At 39.3% G+C, this 24,056-nt stretch overlaps 2 protein-coding genes across 11 annotated transcripts in view; one reads left to right on the forward strand and one right to left on the reverse strand.

Moving 5' to 3' along the window:
- Positions 1 to 8,778: 8,778 nt before the first annotated feature.
- Positions 8,779 to 23,818, reverse strand: tmem126a (transmembrane protein 126A). Of its 4 annotated transcripts, none has more exons than XM_043691632.1 (5): positions 23,761 to 23,818; positions 23,220 to 23,335; positions 17,530 to 17,723; positions 17,033 to 17,147; positions 8,779 to 9,702 (listed from the first exon to the last, which is right to left on the reverse strand). In XM_043691632.1, exons 2-5 carry the CDS (start codon positions 23,324 to 23,326, stop codon positions 9,501 to 9,503), a joined length of 618 nt encoding a protein of 205 aa, XP_043547567.1. In that variant the 5' UTR covers positions 23,327 to 23,335; positions 23,761 to 23,818; the 3' UTR covers positions 8,779 to 9,500. The 4 variants fall into 4 exon arrangements, with proteins under 4 accessions (XP_043547567.1, XP_043547565.1, XP_043547568.1 ...); XM_043691630.1 differs by having other exon boundaries at positions 23,738 to 23,811; XM_043691633.1 differs by having other exon boundaries at positions 23,756 to 23,807.
- The window catches only part of dlg2 (discs, large homolog 2 (Drosophila)), a 968,837-nt gene continuing 968,599 nt past the window's right edge, over positions 23,819 to 24,056 (forward strand). For 3 of the 7 annotated variants that reach the window (XM_043691619.1, XM_043691620.1, XM_043691627.1), the window contains exon 1: positions 23,820 to 23,973. The gene's annotated coding sequence lies outside the window, so the exon portion shown is untranslated. Of the gene's footprint in view, position 24,056 lies in introns of all 7 variants that reach the window. The other 4 variants (XM_043691613.1, XM_043691618.1, XM_043691616.1 and 1 more) reach the window with 3 other exon arrangements.

Genomic DNA, 24,056 nt, shown 5'->3' on the forward strand with positions numbered 1-24,056 from the left:
AATGAGCTGCCAAAGGAAGTGGTGGAGGCTGGTACAATTGCATCATTTAAAAGGCATCTGGATGGGTTTATGAATAGGAAGTGTTTGGAAGGATATGGGCCAGGTGCTGGCAGGTGGGAGTAGATTGGGTTGGGATATCTGGTTGGCAGGGACAGGTTGGACCGAAGGGTCTGTTTCCATGCTGTGAATCTCTATGACTCTATCTGCAGGACTTTGTTTTATTTAAAACTTTATATGAATGGAGATTAGGAAAGGGGTAGATGCAATAAGACATGGGTTGCTGAAAGTATGTATGCAAGTGCAGCAAACAGTAAAGGCAGTGAATAATATGCTGGCCCTCATAGTGAGAGGATTTAGTACAGGAGCAGGGATAACTTGCTGCAATTATACAGGATCTTGGATAGACAACACTTGAAATGTTGTGTACAGTTTTGGTCATCTCATCGGAGGAAGAATATTCTTGCTATGGGGGGAGTGCAGCAAAGATTTACCAGATTGATTCCTGGAGTGACATGAGGACAGTTTGAGTCATTCAGGATTTATATTTACTACAGTTCAGAAGAATGATGGGACTTCTCAAAAAAAGCTATAAGATTCTAACTGGGTAATTGCAGGAAAGATTATTCTGATGCCCAGGGAGTTCAGCACCAGATATCGTAGTCTAAGGATATGGGAAATGCAATTTAGGATTGAGGGAAAAATTTATTCACCCAGAGATTGGTGAGCCTGTGAAATTTTCTGTCACAAAGTGATTGAGGCCACATTTGAATGTTTTCAAGATGAATTCAAAATAATTCTTAGGGCTATAGGGATCATTGGGTATGTAGAGAAAGTGGGAAAAGAGTATGGATTTAGATGATCAGCCATGTCTGTGATTTTTGACATAATCTTCGGGAGGTGGCTTGCTGTCGAGTAAATGGTTGTCAGCTTCTAATTATCTTTGTAGTTATGAACTTACAGTGCAGATTGTTTCTTCCTCCTGAATTTGAAGGGCATTTGTTTGAAGTTCTTTTGCATTCATTGGTGTGACATTTCATGATGATAAAATACTTTCCCAATGGATATTAATATTAGATCTTTTAATGAACAGCCATTTGCTTGGGACATTTCACTGCCTGAAACTTCTAAAGGCGAGAAGGTGGTTGCTTAAGTCTGGACATGAATGAAGGGAATGAACACTGAGGCAGATTCTTTGGCAATACCACCCTTAAGGCCTGCATTCAATGACACTTCAGATTTTTCTGGCTGCCGTGGTCTCTCAACTCCCAGTTTTCACCTCGCTTTGGATATACAACAACTCGCTAAGCTGTCAAAGAATGATTAAAGGTCTGGAGATTCCGGGGAGGGACCAAGAATCTATTTGTGGATTATAGCAGGTGGAGGGTTATTCCCCTTCTGCATCCCAGTTAGGTTTGTAAAACCTAATAATCTACAAAAGGAAAGAAATGCACATAAAGAATTTGCTAAGTGAGCATTACTGTCACACGCACAGGATTGTTAAGTATTATGAAATATGATAGTTTGCTGTTGTCCACCTCACCATCTAATAGGATTTGTAGGGATTCATCACAGTCCTACAGTATTGGTATGCTGTGACCTTCATGCACAAAATGGTTTATTTTCAGCAAGTTGCCTTGCTTTTGGACATTGTTAGCTTAATCTGGTTTGAATAGAGCGATTTCACCCATTTTGTAACTGGATTGCTACACCATCGGGCTAACTTTGTCCACTATGCTACAGGGTAGCTCTTTAAATAGAATTTAAATATGACCACCCTCACATTTTTTTCATTCTATTGCCTTATCACCTATGCACCATTCCTATAGTTTGTTTGGAAATAGTTGCACCTGTTTCTTTGATGGAATTTGCCAATATTGCTTGCTGCCTGTAGGTTCTAGTCTGATTTTCTCGAAGGTCTTTAAGCTTTCCTTTCATGAGCATCCAATTGTGGCTGTGTCTTATTCAGTGGAAATACTGCTAGACCCTTAACTGTGCCAATCCAAATTCCCTTTGCGTTATTATTACTTCCTGCCACTATTATCATTTTGATTATCAATAGCAAATTGATACATTCAATTATTATTTATTGACTTATTCCATGTGACTTAAGTTCATACTCATTTTAAGTGAGACATTGGATTAATTACCTTTTATCTTACTGAAGATGTCTGGAGAAACTTTACTGCCCAATTACAGTAGCGCCTCGACTTACGAACTTAATCCGTTCTGGGACCCAGTTCGCGAACCGAAAAGTTTGCGAACTGAATCAATTTTTCCCATTGTTCAGAATGCTTGGACATAGCGTGTTCACAGAGCACGCGCCAAATACGAACTGAATGAGATCACGCGGGGCGCGAGAGCTTTTGCGTTCAACAAGCACGTAGCAAAGCAGAACAATGAAACCACGTGGTCGCACACGGGCTTTTTGCGTTCGTATCTTCGATCGTACCTTGAATTTCGTACGTATGTTGAAGCAAAATTTTACGTAAAATCCTATTCGTAAACTGATTTGTTCGTGAACGGGGTTGCTTGTGTGTCGAGGCGCTACTGTATAAACATGTTTTCATAATGTTTTCAAAACAGAAAGCAAATATTTCCAAATACTTCAAGGCATTAGCATATTTTGTTTTTTCTTTTCATTTTCTTCAATCTAACTTGTTTGATTTTTCAAATAATAGTTGATGAACTGACAGGTTTTGTTATTGTCCAACTACTTGCTCTTTAAAAGGAACTTAATATTGCCACATCACTGAAACTTTAGAGACTGCTTGTGTTAGACCATAAGATATTGGATTAGAATTAGACTATTCAGATCATTGAGTCTTCTTCTTCATTCGATCATGGCTGATATGTTTCTCAACCCCAATCTTCTGTCTTCTCCCTGCAACAACTTGTCTATCCCTATTCTAAATACACCCAATCTCTACAGCCTTCCGTGGAATTGAATTTCATAGATTCCCACTTTCTGGCTGAATAAATTCCTCCTCATTTCAGTTCTGAAGGGTGATCCCTTTAAGCTGAGGCTGTGCCATTGAGTACTAGTTCTGTCCTACTAGAGGAAGCATCTTCTCCACATCCACTTTATCCAGGCCTCTCAGTATTCTGTAAGTGTTAATGAGATGCCATCTCTTCAAAACTTCATGGGTCTATACTCAAGAGTTCTCAACTGCTCCTCATGACAAGCCCTTAATTCCCAGGATCATTCATGTGAACCTCCTCTGTATTCTGTCCAAGGCGAGCACGTCCTTCCTTAGCTATGGAACCCAAAACTGCTCACAATATTCCAAATGTGGTCTGATCAGTGCTTTATACAGCCTCAGCAATATATCTCTGCCCTTTAAAAATGCCTCATCTTCTGCCTCAGAAGCTTACAGCCACACAGCCTTAACTTAGAATTCACCAGTTTCCATATCTCCCCACCCACCCACCTCATCCCAGACCTAGCCCTCCCTCTCCACTCTGTCCCTTTAACCTGACCTACCTGTCCATCTTCCTTCCCACCTATCCGCTTTACTCTTGCCACTGACCAATCACAGCTACTTCCTACCTGCATCCACCTATTGCCACCCCTATTACCTTTCCCCCAGCCCCAGCTGCCTCCCTCTATTTATTTCGCAGCCCTCTTCCCCTCCCCCAGTTCTGACCTGAAAGTTCGACTCCCCTTTTCCTCTGGTGCTGCTTGACCTGCTGTGCTTTTCCCATCTCAACTCTTTATCCACTATCAAAATGAATGACAACATTGCACTTGCCTTCCTAACTCCAACCTAAACCTGGGTGTTAACCTTAGGAGAATCCTAAGCTAGGACTATTCAATCCCTTTGTACTTCAGATTTTTAAAGCTTTTCCCCATTTAGAAAATAATCTATGCCTATCCTTCCTATCAAAGTGCATATAACCTCTCACTTTTCCACATTATATTTCATCCGCTACTTCTTTGCCCACTCTCTTAGTCTGCCCAAATCCTTCTGCAATCTTTCCATTTCCTTAACACTACCTGTTCCTCCACATATCTTTATGCGCAAAGTCCTCAGTTCCTTCATCCAGGTCATTAATGTATAATATGAATAGTAAGATCTCAACACTGACTCCTATGGAATTTGAATTTAAAAAAAGATCCTTTTATCCCCACCCTTTACCTTCTGCCATTCAGCCAATCCTCTATCCATATCAGTACGCCGGCCCTAACACCATGGGCTCTTATTTATCAGTCACATGTACAGTACTTTGTCAAAGGCCTTCTGCAAATCCAAATAGATCATGTCCATTTTCCCTTCTTTGTCTAACTTGCTCCTTACCTGTAACAGATTTGTCAGGCGTGAACTTCCATTGAAATACTAATTCAGCCCTATTTTGCCATGCATTTCCAAGTACTCTGCAACCTCATCCTGAGTAATGGACTTTGAAATTTTACCAATAATTGAGGTCAGGTTAACCGACTTCTGATTTTCCATCTGCCTCCCTCTCTTCTTAAATAGGGGTGTTACATTAGCTATTTCCCATCCTCTGGGACCCTCTCTTAGTCTTGATTCCTGAACGATCACCACCAGTGCCTCCACATTTGCCTCAGGTATTTCCTTTAGAACCCTGGCATGTAGAGAAGATTTATTCATCTTCGGCCATTTAGCTTCCCCAGCACCTTTTCCTGTTGGTGTCTATTAATATTTTCAAAAAGTTTCTATGAACCCAAATGTGCTTTATTTAGTTCATTGATTCTGATTATTTATAAAATGTCTGAAGCAATTCTTGAATTCATCGTTATTCCTGAAAGTGAAAAGAATAAAAGACTCATTCTGTTTGAGGCAGAATGCTTAAAGCCAGTGACATGAAATTGTAACCTGCTAGTGGACACATTCTCTGATAAACATACTTGCTCTATTTTACATATTAAAAAAAGTCATGAACAAAATGGTGCAAGTTTTGCATGAAACATTGCCTTTTCCAAAAAGAATTGCTAAATATTTTTGAAAATAACCTTTACAGATTTATTTTCACCTCACAAAAGGTCCACAGAATTTTAGATTAAGGTTAATTTTCCAAACGTTGTTTAGCTTATTTCTCAAATTATCTTTGTGAGACGCTGTCCATTTTAAAACTTTGAGCTCACTGTAACAAACTCAAACATTTTTTTGAAGTTTCGATTAGGTATATCCAAATTAAAATTTACTTTACCTTTTAAAAATTGCCTTAGGAACTTAATTCTCAAATCTTTAAACTTTGCAAGACTTTTCACCACAATCCAATTCACAATTAATCATCATAAACCCAAATGTTGATTTACACTATCAGACATTCAGAAAAATCTTTCTAAACCTATGTGAACTTTGTATCCAGATTAAAAATTCCCACATTTTTGTCAGAATATCCTGGAGTCTGAATTCTGGCCAGTAGCCTTGATTATGGTCCTTATTGGGTATTTGGGACTGGTTTACAAGGAAATGATCCACTCTGTTGTTCCATTTCAATAACTGGTTTTATCCACCTCCAGGAATAACGTCTTTCTCTGCCATCTGGATTATCTGAACCGATTTCTGCTGAACAGATTATTTTCCTGCCGTGTACTTTGTGATGAACCCAACTATATTACATTCTGCCATTTCTTACAGACCTCCTGGCTGACTTGCCATACTCTCCTCTTTGGGGGTCTAAAGGTTCTGGCATACATATCAGTATATAACTTTGATATCAGTCCACTCGGTGCAGCACATCTTTAATTACACCACGAAGCAATATTATATAATCACATGGTTACTTAGATGTCCCAAAATCACTTTGTCCACGGTGGTCAATCCATTACCAAATCTCATAATGCGATTTCAGAACAGCTGACCTAATTGCTGTAGCTAACTGTAGTATTGTACTATATAAAGCAATTGGCCCATTTAATTAGCCTTTAATTACATTATTCCTGTTCAAAGACATTACCTGATGTATTTTCTCTTGTCTTCCTTCAAGGTTACGCTTAAAGAAAGACTCACAACTGTTTGTACTACTATCTCTCTTATCTGAGGTAACTCCCTTATTTGCTGTGGTTCTGTTCACCGAGCTGGAAGGTTTTGTTGCAAACGTTTCGTCCCCTGGCTAGGCGACATCATCAGTGCTTGGGAGCCTCCTGCGAAGCGCTTCTTTGATGTTTCCTCCGGTGTTTATAGTGGTCTGTCCCTGCCGCTTCCGGTTGTCACATCGCTTATTTTTCTGTCACAGAAATAGTAGTGCACTTCTCCTACTTAGTTTCAAAATTTTATCAAAATATCTGTGGCTTGACCAATACTTTTCTGTCCTCATGTCTACAATGCAGTTCTTTGGTAAGTTCTTCTTCAGTGCCCATTCCACCATCATAAGACAAACCCAGTTTCCATTCATTAAATAGAGTCATAGAGCCATAAAGATACACTGCACGGAAAAAGACCCTTCGGTCCAACTTGTCCTCATTGACCAGATACCCTAAGTCAATCTAGTCCCATTTACAAGCACTTGGCCCGTAACCCTCTAAACCCCTTCCTATTCATATACACTTCTAGATGCCTTTTAAATGTTGTAAATGTACCAACCTTCACCACTTCCTCTGGCAGCTCATTCCATACATGCGCCACTCTCTGCATGAAACAAGCTGTCCGTTAGGTGCCTTTTACATCTCTCCCTTCTCACCCTAACCTATGCCCTTTAGTTTTGGACTCTCCCAAACCAAGGAAAAGATTTTGCCAATTTACTCTATCCACGCCCTTCATGATTTTATAAACCTTTATAAGGTCAACCCTCAGCTTCCGACACTCCAGGAAAGTAGCCCTAAGCCTATTCAGTATCTCCCTAGAGCTCAAACCCTCCAACCTTGGCATGAAAAAAAGTAAGGCACAATTAGAATGATTTACTGTGATTAATATAAGACAAGGGTAAATATTACACTGGCTTACAGAATTTACGTCAGCGTGTAAACATTGAAGTTTACTTTTGGTTTAGAACAATCAAGGATTATTAAGACAACTCAGCAATTGAAAGCTTTAGGGCAGTTTTGAAGGTGACCGTGACAGAGGTCAGAAACAATCACGATTTCTTTCCGAGAAAGAAGTATAGGACAGTTCAGGGAGAGCTTAAGACAACTCAGCAATTGAAAGCTTTAGGGCAGTTTTGAAGGTGACCGTCAGAGGTCAGAAACAATCACGATTTCTTTCCGAGAAAGTAGTATAGGACAGTTCAGGGAGAGCTTTGAGACCACTGGTGTAGGAAGAATTTAGTTTCCAGGGCAGAAATAGAGAGAAGCAGTTAAGTCAAACCTAAAGATTTGATATTGAAAGGTAACTTCTCCAAATTTGACTCATTGTAAAGTGGTGTTGGGGAACAGATACGACTTTGCTTAATTGCATGTTTTTTAAAATGATTCAAACTGAGTTTTATTTAAAAAGCTTATTTCAATAATGCTTTTTTCCTTTTGGGTAATAAATTTGTCTTGTTGGTAAAAAGAAAATCTGCAACCACATGCCATTCTAGAATCTAACACTAGAACTTGTTAGAAGGAAAAATGTGGAATAAATCGTTCAGGAAACTGATTTTTTTTTGGAATCTGATGATCAAATTGCACCATCTCGGTGTACTACATACAAAAATAATAGATATTTTACAGTTGAAATTGAAACATCTTGTTATCAATTAAATGCACATCCCATCAATAATTTCCATTTAACATTTTTAAATGTCTCAAGTTGATTACAAAAATATAATCAAACAAAATTGCTGAGGCAAGGTAAGATATTAAGTAGGGAGCTGGGGGCCAGGTTGGATAAAAGTATTGATTCAAAGAGGATATTAGGAAGAAAAGGAAGTTGCAGAAATTTAGGATGGGAGCTCTTTCAGTGTAGGGCCTCAACAGTCAAAGTAAATTACCAATGGTGAAGGATATTGAGTTCACAGTGCTGTAAATGGTTACAGAGGAAGAGTAATCACATGACATACAAACACAAGGCTGAACATCTTGAACTGGAGATAAAGGTGAATCAAGAGTTGATGTTGGTCAAGATTGAGAGTGGTTGCATAGAGGTTGATGCCGGATAAATAAATGTGTGAAGTTTGCACATTCTCCTCCTGTCTGCGTGGGTTTCCTCCGGTTTCTTCCCACAGTCCAAAGATGTGCAAGTCAGGTGAACTGGCCATGTTAAATTGCCCATAGTGTTAGGTGCATTAGTCAGAGGGAAATGGGTCTGTGTGGTTTACTCTTTGGAGGGTCGATGTGGACTGATTGGGCCAAAGAGCCGGTTTCTACACTGTAGGGAATCTAATCTAATCTAAATAATCAAGTGTGAAAAATGGGAGGCTGGTTTCACTTGAGATGGTGGATGAAGAGGGAACGGGGGTAAAAATATCAATTTCTATTTCATATCTCTGACACCTGCAGTATTCTGCTTTTGAATGTGTGCAATGTCCAAACTCTCTGGTTTCCTCCAGTTAAATAATGAAGTCTGAGAACATTGTCCTTTGCTTTTACCACAATTACCATTGTCCTTTGTGGGAGAAGCAAAGGACAATGTTCTCAGACTTCATTATTTAAGTGGAGGAAACCAGAGAGTTTGAATGTTGCACACATACAAAAGCAGAATACTACAGGTGTCGGAAATACGAAATAGAAATTGAACATGTTGGAAATACAAAGCTGGTCAGGCATTATCAAGCTTTTTTTTTTTGAAGTTCAGCCCAAAATATTGCAGAAAAGTTTGAAGGTGACCTCTTGGACGAGATGTATGACTGGGGAACTGGAAGGAAACGAAAGGATTAACCAAACTACACCATCCATTAATTTTACTCAAATTTATTGCATGAAGACTTAAATTATCACATCCAGGAAATCATCCATGCTGCTGTTTCTTGATGACATAAAGGATGCATGTACATGTTTGTGGTTTACTTTCAAGATTTCTTTCAGAATCAGTTTCATATTTTAACGATGTAGCCGGAAGAAATTTTTAAAAATGATTTTATATTACAATTGCAGCACTTGGACTTTATGATTAAATATATATACCGTGCTTTTCACAAACCACCAGATATCTCTAAGCACTTTACTGAAAATTTATACAGAACTAAAACTTAAGAATAGCACTGTGATAACAAACACTAATTGTATATTTTTAATGTAGATTGAGGGATTAATATTGTTCAGCACACCAGGTCTCCTGAGCACACAGATGAGGCCTCCATTTAACAAATTGGCCAAAAGACTCCCTCAGTGCTGTACTGGAGTGTCAGTGTCAGAATTTTTCAGCTCAAGTTCTGGAATGGGACTTGAATCTGAAATCTTGTGACACACAGACAAAAGTGCTATCAATTGAGGCAGGGCTGGTCCAGTCACAAATGCAGGACTATATAAAAAAAAATTGATTATGTTTAGTTGTGTGCTGTAATTTTACTATTCAAGTTTTCTAAATTTACACATTCTTTTCTCATATGATCATGCATTCACCAGTGTCAAACTATGTTGATGAGTCCTGAAGAAATTACATTTTTTTTCCTCCAATTTACGCATTTAGTTTGGGAATTTTAGGAGGTGGAGGAAGTGCTAACATTTTCACATAAATTGCATAGTGCTTGGAACTCAGATAGACTCCGAAGAGAGCTTGAAGGATTAATATGAAGCTTAATTTCCTCATAACTGGCTGACAAATAGTAATCCAGAATCGTATTGTATTTCCTCTTTGTGGCAATGGAGCTGTATTATACCTGGACCAAAGAGAGTAAAATGTAGTTAGAAAATAAATACTATCTTGAATACTTGTACTAAGTGGTAACGGTAAAGTTGCCAAAATCCTACTGGATCATAGGTTTGCTCTCCCATTAGAAAGAGAGAACTGGTGACCATTTCACCTGATGATCATCATGCCTCAGGCAAGGGTAGAGGTGGAAAAAGAGAGTTCTTCATGGTACCCTCAGCTGGTGCAGGAATCAAACCCATGCTGTTGGCATCACCCAGCATTGCAATACAGTGGTCTGGTCATCTGAGCTGTAGTGATGGGGAAGTGACAGCAGAGATATGTAAAGAACAGGTAAAGGATGTTACTGGCAGTTTTCATAATTAAGCAACAGAATGAAACTATTAATAAAGGACAGTGAAGAAGGTTATCTCAGAGTACAACAGGACATTGCTCAGATGGGCCGATGGACTAGGGAATGGCAGATGGAGTTTAATTTAGTTAAATGTGAGGTGTTGCATTTTGATAAAGCAAATCAGGGCAGGACTTACACATTTAATGGTAGGGTTATGGGGAGTGTTGCTGAATGAAGAGACATTGGGGTGCAGTTTCATAGCTCCTTGAAGGTGGAGATGCAGGTAGACAGGATAGTGAAAGTGGCATTTGGTACATGTGCCTTCATTGGATAGTGCATTAAACATAGGAGTTGGGAAATCATGTTGCAGTTGTATAGGACATTGGTTAAGCCACTTTTGGAATAGTGTGTTCAGTTCTGGTCTCCCTGCTATAGGAAAGATGTAGTTAAAGTTGAGAAAAGGTTTACAAGGATATTATAGGGTTGGAGGGTTTGAGGTTCAAGGAAGAGGCAGAATATGCTAGGGCTTTTTTCCCTGGAGCATCAGAGGCTGAGGGGTGACCTTATGGAGGTTTATAAAATCAGAGATAAAATTAATAGTTAGGGGAGTCCAAAAGTAGAAGGCAAAGATTTAAAAGGGATACAAAGAGCATCTTTTTCATGCAGAGGGTGGTGCATGTACAGAACGAGGATGCCACCAGAGGAAGTGGTGAAGGATTGTACAAACACAACATTTAAAAGGCACCTGGATGGGTATAGGTAGGGTTTAGACCATAAGATATAGGAGTAGAAGTAAGACCATTCGGTCCTCGAGTCCACTCCACCATTCAATCATGGCTGATGGGCATCTCAATGCCACTGACCCACACTCTCCCCGTATCCCTTAATTCCTTGTGAAATTAAGAATTTATCATTTTCTACCTTGAAGACATTTAACGTCCCAGCCTCCACTGCACTCCGTGGCAATGAATTCCACAGGCCCACCACTGGGACATCATGTTGCAGCTGTACAGGACATTGGTTAAGCTACTTTTGGAATATTGTGTTCAGTTCTGGTCTCCCTGCTATAGGAAAGATGTAGTTAAAGTTGAAAGGGTTCAGAAAAGGTTTACAAGGATATTATAGGGTTGGAGGGTTTGAGGTTCAAGGAAGAGGCTGAATAGCTAGGGCTTTTTTCCCTGGAGCATCAGAGGCTGAGGGGTGACCTTATGGAGGTTTATAAAATCATGAGGGGCAGAGATAAAATTAATAGTTAGGGTCTTTTCCCCAGGTTAGGGGAGTCCAAAAGTAGAAGGCAAAGATTTAAAAGGGATACAAAGAGCAACTTTTTCATGCAGAGGGTGGTGCATGTACAGAACGAGGAAGCTGCCAGAGGAAGTGGTGAAGGATTGTACAAACACAACATTTAAAAGGCACCTGGATGGGTATAGGAAGGGTTTAGACCATAAGATATAGGAGTAGAAGAAAGACCATTCGGCCCTCGAGTCCACTCCACCATTCAATCATGGCTGATGGGCATCTCAATGCCACTGACCCACACTCTCCCCGTATCCCTTAATTCCTTGTGAAATTAAGAATTTATCATTCTCTGCCTTGAAGACATTTAACGTCCCAGCCTCCACGGCGCTCCGTGGCAATGAATTCCACAGGCCCACCACTCTGACTGAAGAAATGTCTCCTCATTTCCGTTTTAAATTGACCCTCTCTAATCTGAAGGCCGGGCCCACAGGTCCTCGTATCCCTACCTGAGGGAAACAAATTTCCAGCGTTCACCCTTGCATTATCTTGTAAGTTTCTATTACATCTCCTCTCAACCTTCTAATGAATACAATCCCAGGATCCTCAGCCGTTCATTATATTTTAGACCTATCATTCCAGGGATAATCCGTGTGAATCTCTGCTGGACACGCTCCAGTGCCAGTATATCATTCCCCAGGTGTGGGGCCTTAAACTGGACACAGTATTCTAACTGGGCCCTAACCAGAGCTTTATAAAGTCTCAGTAACATATCGCTGTTTTTACATTCCAGCCTTCTTGAGATAAATGACAACATTATATTTGCTTTCTTAACCACAAAAGTCAACTTTTAGAGAATCCTGGACTAGCACTCCCAGATCCCTTTGTACTTTGGCTTTATGAACTTTCTCACTGTTTAGAAAATACTCCATGCCTGTATTCTTTTTTCCAAATTGCAAGACCTCACATTTGCTCAGGTTGAATTTCATCAGTGATTTCTTGGACCACTCTCCTAAACTGTCTAAATCTTTCTGCAGGCTCCCCACCTCCTCAGAACTACCTGCCTGTCCGCCTAGCTTCGTATCATTGTCGAACTTCGCCAGAATGCCCCCAGTCCCTTCATCCAGATCATTAATATTTAAAATGAACAGCTGCGGCCCCAACACTGAACCCTACGGGACCCCACTTGTCACTAGCTGCCATTCTGAACAAGAACCTCTTATCCCAACTCTCTGCCTTCTGTCAGACAGCCAATCCTCAATCCAAGCCAGTAACTCACCTCGAACACCATGGGCCATCACCTTACTCAGCAGCCTCCCGTGAGGCACCTTAACAAAGACCTTTTGGAAGTCTAGATGGAATACATCCACTGTTGCCTCTTCAAAGTCTAACACGTTTGTCAGGCACAACCTCCCCTTACTAAATCCATGCTGACTTGTTCTAATCCTACCCAGCACTTGCAAGAATTTAGAAATCTCATCCTTAACTATGAGATTTTACCTACAACCGAGGTTAGGCTAATAATTTTCCATCTTTTGTCATGATCTTTTCTTGAACAAGGGGGTTACAACAGTGATTTTACAATCATCTGGGTCTTCCCCTGACTCCAGTGAGATTTGAAAGTTTACAACCAACGCCTCCTTCAGCCACCTCCCTCAGAACTCTAGAATGTAGCCCATCCAGGCCACAAGATTTATCAATTTTTAGACTTTAGCTTTTCTAGCACTTTCTCTTTTGTAATGGCTACCATACTCAACTCTGCCCTTTGACACTCCTTAATTGTTGGGACATTACTCATGTCTTCCACTGTGAAGACTGACATAAAGTATTTATTAAGTTCTTCATTTATTTCCTTATCTCCCATCACTAGCCTTCCTGCATTAATTTGGAGCAGCCCAATTTCTACTTTTGCCTCTCGTTTGTTTCTTATGTATTGAAAGAAACTTTTACTACCATTTCTAATAATACTGGCTCACTTACCTTCATATTTGATCCTCTCCTTTTCTATTTCTCTTTTTGTTATCCTCTGTTTGTTTTTTGCAGTCTTCCCAATCTTCTGATTTCCCCGTGCTGTTGGCCACTTAAGAGGCTCTCTCTTTTTCTATGATACATTTCCTGATGTCCTTTGTCAGCCATGGCGGCCAAAGCCCCCCCTCCACCAGAATCTCCTGCCATTGTTGCTCTACTGTCTTCCCCACTAGGCTCTGTTTCCGGTTGATTTTCGTCAGTTCCTCTCATGCCCCAGTAATTATCTTTATTTAACTGTAACACCATTACATCCAATTTTGCCTTCTCTCTTTCAAATTGCAGACTGAACTCTGTCATATTATGATCGCTGCCTCCTAAGTGTTCCCTTAACTTTAAAATTTTTCACAAAGTCTGGTTCATCACATAGCACTAAGTCCAGAATAGCCTGTTCCCTTGTGGGCTCCATGACAAGCTGTTCCAAAAAGCCATCCTGTAAGCATTCCATGAATTTCCTTTCTTTGGATCCACTGGCAACATTATTCACCCAGTCCATTTGCATATTGAAGTCCCCCATTATCACCCTGACCTTGGAGGGATATGGGTCAAATGCTGGCAAATGGGACTAGAGTAAGTTAGGAAATCTGGTTGGCATGGATGAGTTGGAACTGAAGCAATTCTATGATTACATTAATTTGGATTTTTATTAAAATCTCTTTGTCTTGCAAATGCGGTATGGTGGCTCAGTGGTTAGCACTGCTTCCTCACAGCACCAGGGACTGGGTTTGATTTCATCTTCGGGCAACTGACTATGTGTAGTTTGTACATTCTCCCTGTGCCTGTGTGGGTTACCTCTGGGTGCTCCGGTTTCCTCTCACAATCCAGAGATGTGCAGGTTAGGTAGATTAGCTGTGCTGTATAGGCCATAGTGTCCAGGGATGTACAAGCTAGGTGGATTAGCTATGGGAAATGCAGGGTTACAGGGATAGGGCAGAAAGGTGGGTCTGGGTCAACTCAATGGGCTGAATAGCCTGACCACATTTCTGATTCTATGACTCCATGTCTCCACAAATTTTGCCATCCTGAATACCAGGAAAGGGTGACCACTTGCCTTTAAGGTCCTCTGATGTGACAGCACACGTTGAGGGAGCCGGTCACCCTTACATTCCATTAGTTTTCCCATATTTTCCCCTCTTGTAATAATATTTGCTTTATGATGATAACTTCTTATCACAAAATCAACAAATATATCATGCACAATGAAGTAAATAAATATTATCCGATTGCCATTATGGAGACACGACTTCAGGATGACAAAGAATGGGTCCTGAATATTGAGAAGTACAGGATATTAATAACAAAGGCAGATAGGTAACGGTGGAGGGATAGTACTATTAATCAAAGATTGCATTTGTGCTAATAGTTAGATATGACTTTGGTTCAAGAGATCAGGATGTAGAATTGGTTTAGGGTGGAGATGAGAAATAGCTAGGGAAAAGAACTAACTAGTAGGAATGATTTACAACTCCCCGTCACAAAATATGGGAGTAAGTATGCAAGAAGATGCCACATCAAAGGTTACTGTTGAAAATAGAAGTTTATGGCGTATGGGGCAATATAATAGTATTACAAGAAAACTGATTGGTCGGCAGAAAAGAAAGGCAGGATGTGACTGCGAAGTCCTGCAGGGATGTCTGCTGGGGACTCAATGTTTTACAACTTACATCAATGACTTAGATGAGAGGAGCAAAGGTAAGGTAACTAAATTCACAGACATCACTAAGATTTATAGGGAAGTGTACTGTGAAGACAACATTGGAAAATGCAGATGCAATACATAGGTTGAGTGAGTAGGCAAAAATCTGGCAAATGAAGTGCAATCTGTGCAAACGTGAAGTTGTTCTCTTTGGCATGATGGTTAAGAAAATGGTATTTAAACCAGAGAACGTCTTCAGAGTTCTGAGAAGCACAGGGATAACACATACTCGAGAGAGTTAATGGGATGTTTTCTTTTATTATGAGAGGTTTTGAATATAAGAGTAAGAGTACAAAGTGCTGTAGAAACTCAGCAGGTCTAGCAGCAGCTCTGAAAAGAGAAACAAAATTAATGCTTTCAGTCCAATATGTCTCTCCTGTGGAATGAATGGGCTGGAAAATGATATTGTTTATGCTGTTGACACAGAGATATTGGAGTGAATAGAACAAATGGTGAGGGTCCCCAGATCAAAAGGCAAAGGGAGTGCAAATGACACTGAAGAAGATAGGAGGATGAAAAATCAGTGTGAATGACAGGTCTGACCAGCAGTAAATAGGTCAGATCTGCTAACAGCAAACTGATATCATCAACATGGGACGTGGGTATACATGCATAATCAAAATGGAGGACAGTGTTCATACTTGGAAACTGTTGAATTTAGTATATTTAGTTCTGAAGGCTGTTAAGTGCTTAAATGGGAAAATGAATGATCTTCCTGCACTGTATGTTAAGCTTTGCTGGATCAATGCAGCAAGCATGGTTGAAAACGTCAGCTTAAGAGGAAGATTGTGTTTGGAAATGGCAAGCAACTGGAAAGTCAGGAACAATTCTACAAATGCAGTGAAAATCAAATGGGATTTAATTTTCTGATTCATCCATAAACAACAAAGTTGTGCCAACCTGATGCCAAATTAATTCCTTCTTCCTGCTGTTGGTCCATTTCCCTCCATTCCTTGCATGTTCATGTGCTTGTCTAAAAGTCCCTCAAACACCCCTATAGGACCTGCCTCCACCACCGCCCCTGGCAGTGCACTCAAGATTCCTACCACACTCTGTATAAAAAATTGTCTCTTACATCTCCTTTGAACTTTTCTCCCTCTCATCTTAAATGCATGTCCCCGGGTTTTAGATATTTCAACTCTGGGAAAAAGATTCTGACTGTCAACCCTAAATATACATCTCAATTTTATAGACTATGAAGTCTTCGCTTAGCTTACACTCCTCCAGAGGGAAAAAAACCAAGTTTTCCTAGCTTCTCCTTATAGCTTATACATTCTAATCCAGGCAGCATCCTGGTAAACCTCTTCTGCACCCTCTCCAAAGCTTCCACATCCTTCCTGTAATGTGGCGACCAGAATTGAAAGCAATACACTAAGTATGGCCTAACCTTAAAAAGCTGCAATATTATATCCTAACTCTTGTAGTCAACTCGCCTACCAATAAAGGCGAGCATACCACATGCCTTCTTTGCCTTCCCATTTACTTGCATGGCCATTTTCAGGGAGCTATGGACTTGAACCCCAAGATCCTTCTGTACTTCAATGCTGTTCACGGTCCTGTCATTCACTGTATACTTTTCCTTAACATTTGATTTCGCAAAGCGCAGCACCTCACACTTACCCGAATTAAACTCCTCCTGCCATTTGTCCGCCCATATCTGCAACATAACTATATGGCGCTGTATCCTTTGACAACGTTCTACACTATCCATAATTCCACTGATTTTTATCATCTGCAAATTTACTAATCCACCCATCTACATTTTCATCCAAGTCATTTATACATATCACATACAGTAAAGATCCCAGTATGGATCTCTGTGGAGCACCACTAGTCACAGACCTCCATACAATGAAATATGCTTTGAGTATGTATTTTGCTGCAGAACATTTTACAATTTTCTCCACATTTATAGAAGATTGATGTAAAATGCAACCTTTCTCCCCATCAAATTGCAAATACACTAAAACATTTTTAAGATGCTAGGAGTCACTATAGTATGAAAACAATTCTTTGTAGCAAGAGAGTACAACCATATATCATCCTCACCGTGATGCAAGGCCAGCATTTATTGGTAAGGCCAGGAGAACAGGATACAAGGTTCCTCCAACAGAAGCCACTAATCCTCCTCTAACTAGGGCACACGTGGGACAATTGAGATCACCTAAACAAAACAAAATCAATTTTTCACGATAAAAATTTTGTTTTAAATTTTAAGAACAATGTCAGCTTCATTTTTAATTAGCTGTCCAGTTGATTGAGATGACATATAAACATCTTTGAAACCTATTTTAACCTCGTTGCTAGTTTCCTCCCTCAGTCAAGGGGCAAGATTGAGAGGGTGGGTAACCTCAGTCAGTACGGGAATTGAACCTTGACTGTTGGCGTCACTCTGTGTCACAAACCAATTGTGAAGCCAACTGAGCTAACTAATATTACACTGCTATAAAATATCTTCAATACTAAAAATCAGAATGTATTATTATTTTGGATCTAGGTAGGATAAACAACATGCTTGTATTATTCATAACAAATCCCTTACCAACCTGAAAGCAAAGGCTTTGACACAACAGCATTATATCCTGCTATTGTAGTCAGGAATGGAAGAATTCCCATTGGCAAACTGGAAGCAAAACGAGCCTGAGCAATATTGAGTACTCTTCGAAAGAAACTGTTGGCAATTAAACCAGCAAAGGCTGAATTTATCCCAAGGTAGATGGGTCCATATGCAAAAAGCTTTCTGTGGGAGGAGGAGAAGAAATTTAGTTTTCATTACAAATCTCAACTGCAAACATGAGTTATTGTAGAGAAAACCTTTCATTAACTGTTACTTCACATTCAGTGCTCAGGTAACAGCTGATATGCGTGGAGCTACCTCCATCATGTATGTACAAATAGTTTGAAATATAAATGTGGAGAGGAAAAATTGATTTAAGGGTGACCAGAGTGACATTAACAAGACAAAGTTAAAAATCACACACCACCAGGTTATAGTCCAACAGGTTTAATTGGAAGCACACTAGCTTTCGGAGCGACGCTCCTTCATCAGGTGATTTTCACTGCTCAACAAGTCCAAGTGGAATAATAGGAACAGCAACACTATTCTAAATTGCCTTCATCAATCTGACCAAGGGTTTTGTCTCAGTCAATTTACCTGATGAAGGAGCGTCGCTCCGAAAGCTAGTGTGCTTCCAATTAAACCTGTTGGACTATAACCTGGTGGTGTGTGATTTTTAACTTTGTACACCCCAGTCCACACCGGCATCTCCAAATCATTAACAAGACACTGAGTGACATGGATTGACTGAGTGACATGGATTAACTGTATCCTAATCAGTACTGATTCTACTGCCACGCATCTATCGAGCAACTCCCAGATTAAGTTAAATCTAAGGTATTCTTACCTGCATGCATTAGGAAACCCCTATCTTGATTCCAAATTAGTACCTTAATCAAGTGAAACTTTGTGGTTACTACATTTTCACATTCCTATATAAGTCTCTTTAACTATCCTTCAGAATATCATTGTTTGTTTTCAAGGTATCATATTCTAGTCTAAACCATGCTTTTGCAATTCTTCCAACAATTTCTTGTTAATATGAGAGACTAAATCAAATATTTATTCCATTACGACTGAATTTTAGTTATTTTAATCTCGATTGTTTAGTAGGTTTGATAATTTACTTGTATTGCTCAGTAGTTTTGATAATTTACTTCTACTGCATTTGAACACACTATACTGATCTATAGATCGTCTTGGTTTTTCCTAACTTCTTGATAGTCCCATACACTACAGATAAAGTTCAAACCACTGGGAATCTTGTTTTTGACAAGATGGAGAATAGTGGCAATAAAGACAAAGAAAAGGATTAGTGCAATTGTACATCTCTGCTTGACTGCAAAGGATTCTATCATATTATTGGTGAAGACCATTGCTGACATTTTGTTGTGAAGAAGATGGAAAATGATGAATTTCTTGGGAGAGCAAGGGTCTTCCATAACACTTCTAAATTGACTGAGACAAAACCCTTGGTCAGATTGATGAAGGCAATTTAGAATGGTGTTGCTGTTCCTATTATTCCACTTGGACTTGTTGAGCAGTGAAAATCATGCCTAGTTCCACAGTTTGGTTGGAAACCACACCTGATTTCCAGAAGAATTTCTAGGGAGCATTTCTAGTCTTCTTGGCAACAGAGAGTAGGGAGATTCGTCAGTAGTTTCCACAATCCACTTTGTCTCCCTTCTTGAAGATGGTGGCAACCGCAGCATCCTTAATACCAGTAACTTTTAGCAACAGTTATTTAATAAACTAACCTTTTATCTTATTTGAAGCATAAAGTTATTTTATGCTGTTGGTTATTTTTAAATTAAAACAAACTCAAAGGAAGTAATAAATATGTTATTACATAACACAGTTCACAGATTACTCAGAGGATAGACCTGATGTAGATCTAACAACAGCCAGAAAATATATGGTGCATTGCACTTCACAAATAAACCACGACTCAGCAGAAAGAATTTGTAATTGAAATTATTCAGATGAACTACAATTTAAACGAGAGTGGATTTATAAGGAATACACTCATCAGAATTCTGTCTTTCTAGTACTTGCAAACAAGCACCACCCGAAATTGGAGGAATGGATTTCATATTAGAAATGTCATTCAAAACTTTACGAAGGAAGCTATTTTGGTGGTACCAAACAGTATCAGACACCCTCGAGGTGAGGGAACCCATTAGCTTTAGTTTGCAGTTTGAGATATCTTTTCTCTAATACTTGCACCCACAGTAACAGGAATGGATTATGGCAAGTACATCTAAATAATAAATGGAAATACATTGGCTTTTTCCATAACTAAGATGCCTTGTTCTGGCTATAGGTTAATTGTCTGGTTTGTTCCCATTCTAGGAATGAGCATTTGCAAACTAAACTGGTCCCTAAATTTGATAGGCAAGCTGAGAATCACATTTCCTCTAAAGAGAATTGACAAATTCAAGATTAATTGAAATGATGAAAGAATACTGAGAATATGTGCACACTCTTTTTAGAAGCTATATTTAATAATAAAAAAATACAGTAGGGTTATCTGTGTCCTCACAGTCCAGGAAGAATCATGTCCAAGGAAATGTTCTCCCTAATCTGTGTGACTAAGAGCAAATTGGAAGTGAAAGGGAATCAGTAGTCCCAGGGATTTACAAAAAAGATAAATACATCATACCAAATGGAGGATGAAAGGAAGGTGAATACTGATTCTTTAATCTTGAGGGCCCTGGCAAAATTGAACAGAATTATTAGCATTTGATTTCTAAATTTTATCAGTTTTAATTCTCTTTTGTAGCAGCCCACACACTTTTTGCTTAATAAATCCGTGGTGAGGTTTGCAATTGTTAGAAAATTTTAAAAGGCAGCCATTTGGTGCATCTTGTTGATGCTACCTCTTCTATTAGACATTTTTCCTGAAATGGTTATATTTCTTTTAAGTAATAGTGTGCTTCAGTAATCATACCACTATATTCAGTAATCATACCACCATTATAATCTAATGAACCTCTGAATATATATATTCCATTTCCATTCTTCTAGTGATAATTCTGCATCAATGCACAGTGAATTGGAATGTGGTACTCTTTTGTATGTAATTATATAAGAGATAATAATTATAAAAAGTAATGTAATTGTTAGTTGTTGGAGATCCAAGTCTTATGGGTATTTTACTGTGTGAGACCAAAGGTATTAAATTGGAGAGGGTTCAGCTAAGATTTACCAGGATGTTGTTGGAACTGGAGGGTTGAATCATAAGTAGAGGCTGGATAGGCTGGGACTTTTTTCAGTGGAGCATAGGAAGAGGCCTTATAGTGGTTTATCAAATCATGTGGGACTTAGGTAAGGTAAATAGCAAAGATCTTTTCCCTAGGTTGGGGGTGATCAAAACAGGTGGGCACATTTTTAAGGTGAGAGAGAGGTTTAAAAAAGACATGAGGGGCTATTTATTCACATATAGGGTGTTGCATATGCAGAATGAACTGAGTGGAATGATCGTCCAGAGGAAGTGGTGGATGTGGACACAGTTACAACATTTAAAAACATTTAGATAAGTGCATAAAGAAAAAATACTTGGAGATATGGGCTAAACGCAGGCACGTGGGACTATTTTATCTTGGGATTATGGTCGTCATGGTTTGGTTGGATCGAAGGGCTGAAATATGTACAAGTTCTAAAGGTCTTGACAGAGTAAATGCTGAGAGGATACCACCTCCCATGGGAGGGTCTAGGTCAGGAACCTTAATCAGTGAGGAATCAAGCATTACAGGGAAATGTAGGAAAATGAAGTGAGAAATGTTGTAGTTGATCTGTGAGGGGAACTGGTAGATGAAGGTACAATTACAACATTTAAAATCCATTTGGACAGGTACATGAATAGGAATGGTTTACAGGGACTAAATGCAGGCAAGTGGAGTAAGTTTAGGTTTGGAAATTTGGTCGACATGAATGAGTTAGACCGAAGGGTCTGTTTCTGTGATGTATGACTATTTCAAAGAAAAGAAAAGCTACACTTATATAGCATCTTTCACAACCTCAGGATGCCCAAACTGCTTCAGTTAAGTAGTTTAAATGTAGTTATTATATCGTACTTAGCAATTTGTGTAGAATGAGGACCTACAAATAGAAAAGTAATATTTACAAGATGATACATTGTTATGATTTTAAAAAACAAGTACTGGACAACACACAAGAATTTTGCTGCCCTTTTGCAATATAGCCACTTAACTTTTAAAATCCACTTGAGAGATAAAGATTCAATTTGGATTAATCTTTCATTCAGGAGATGGCTTATCTCACAATGCAGCATGCCCTCAGTGTTGCATATCCCTTAGAATTGGAACTGAACCTACTTCTCAGGACAGACTGCCATTGACACAGCCACAGTTAACATTGATGGAATCAGAATAAAATAAAGTTCAAATAAAACTGAATTATATTTGAGAATTAAGACAACATTTCCACATTTCTTGGATGAGGAATTAATGCAGTCGAATGAGATATCTGTCCTTCATTTCTGGTTATACCTTCAATGCTCCACAAGGGAGAAAAATGTTCAGATGGAGATTAATACATTTTCTTCCACAAAGAATTATAAAGTTGCTTTGTCTTTTTCTGCATCCAGATTTCACTCTTTGAAGATGTGCTTCACTTTCATTGGGTGCAGTTGGTACAAAAGCTCAATTGTGAGTAGGGCCTCTGAAATACTATAGCCACATTAAAGCTTATCTTCTCATTGAACCCACTGACATGTAATACAATAAAGACTTGCTTAAAAAGATTATTCAAGCCCTTGCCAGATTGCCACACACTCCCTTCCCACATTCTTTGCATAACCATGCTGTACTGGACAGAATAAAGATACTCTTTGAGGGTGGCATGGTGGCTCAGTGGTTAGCACTGCTACCTCACAGCGCCAGAAACCTGGGCTCGATTCCAGCCTGTCTGGAGTCTGCACATTCTTCTGTGTCTGCATGGGTTTCTTCAGGCTGCTCGAGTTTCCTCCCACAGTCCAACAATGAGCAGGTTAAGTGGATTGGCTATGCTAAATTGCCCATAGTGTTCGGGAATGTGCAGGTTAGGTGCATTAGTTGTGGGAAATGTAGTGTGGTAGGGGAATGGGTCTGGGTAGGATATGCTGCGGAGGGTTGGAGTGGACTTGTTGGGCTCCACACTAGAGATTCTGTGATTATTAATTCAGCACTGAATAAGGATAGCATAATGGCTGAAACATTTAAACCATGGCAGAGAGCATTTTTCTGACATTTGTTTAAGAAATTAAGAATTGAGTCCCTTGCTATTAAGGCATAACTAAGTCAGGGGTAAGCATTTTAGAGATATAGCATCATTAACCTCAGTGATTCCTACTTATAAATTAAGCTTAAATATCTACAGTTGCTAATCTTTTGATTGCAAATGTTTGGTTTAAATTGTTCTTGTATCACTGTGTAGATGCTGGTTTTAAACATGTTTCATTTGGAGACCAAAGTTTTATTCAGTTTAAATAAATGGGAACTGAAAAGGTCCTTCGTCTGAAATTTTAATAAACAATCTTAACTATGAGGTACAAACACAGAAATTGCTTGAAAATCTCAATAGGTCTCACAGCATCTATGGAGAGAAATCAGAGTTAATGTTTTGGATTCAGAATCTTAACTGTGTGCGCATTTGTGTGGACATAGATTAGATAAGTACCTGTCTAATTCTGGTAGCTGTTGAAACCGTTCAAGAAGCATTTCCATGATATTAGGGTTGGGCATACCAGGTTGTGGATCTTGAGTAAATACTGTATTATCTTCCATTCTTGAAACCTACAACAAATTAGGGTTTAAAATTAGGTAACTGAAAATATTTTATTGCACGACAAAGTCAAGCAAAAATGGCGTCAGAATACTCTAAGTGAAATGTGAATGTGTAGAATTTGTGTAAAGGAATTGCGAAGTAATTAACAACATCACACCGTTCCGTTCTTGGAGAATTACACGGTATTAATGACAGAGCATTAAATAAAAAGAGCCACGCTAGAAATACACTGTAGGTCTAGCAGCATATGTGAAGAGATGAACGAGCAAAAGTGTATTGTGAATTATGTAAAATTTCAGAAAAAATACCTGAGTGTGAATCCCTAACTTCTGAGGTGAACAAATACACTTTTATAAAGATAAAAACTTTACAAATTTGCACACTATCGCAACAACATTTAAAACATTCACCTCTATCAACATTACCACCTCACATCATGTAAACTACTGAAACGCAGACATGTTGATCAGGTGACCAAACTGACCTTTCACCCGCTTCTCCCCGCCCACAGAGGAAGCCCCGCCTCTCTTCGGCCAGTCAATTGGTCAGTGGTGGATGTTCGCGGGTAGTGTCTAGACGCCAATCAAACGTGGCGCGAGCCTCTTCCGTTATTCAGCGAGAGCCGCGGTCGTTGTGGGAGGACCGGGTAAAAAATTGGGTGGAATTGCTGGGAGGGAAAGATGAGTCGGTTCAGAATTCGAAGTAGATGGCGAATTGTATTGTGCAAGG

The sequence above is a fragment of the Chiloscyllium plagiosum genome, chromosome 6, assembly GCF_004010195.1.
Source record: "Chiloscyllium plagiosum isolate BGI_BamShark_2017 chromosome 6, ASM401019v2, whole genome shotgun sequence".
In the NCBI taxonomy this organism is placed as follows: domain Eukaryota; kingdom Metazoa; phylum Chordata; class Chondrichthyes; order Orectolobiformes; family Hemiscylliidae; genus Chiloscyllium; species Chiloscyllium plagiosum.

Bases quoted from the DNA above. Each gene is read 5' to 3' on its own strand.
- tmem126a (XM_043691630.1), bottom strand. The intron at 17,724-23,219 runs GTACTTATCTAA...CTCCTCCCACAG, and splicing joins CAGCTACCAGAATTAGACAG to AAAGCTTTTTGCATATGGAC. The intron at 9,703-17,032 runs GTGAGGATGATA...TCTTTGGTCCAG, and splicing joins AATGCTGGCCTTGCATCACG to GTATAATACAGCTCCATTGC.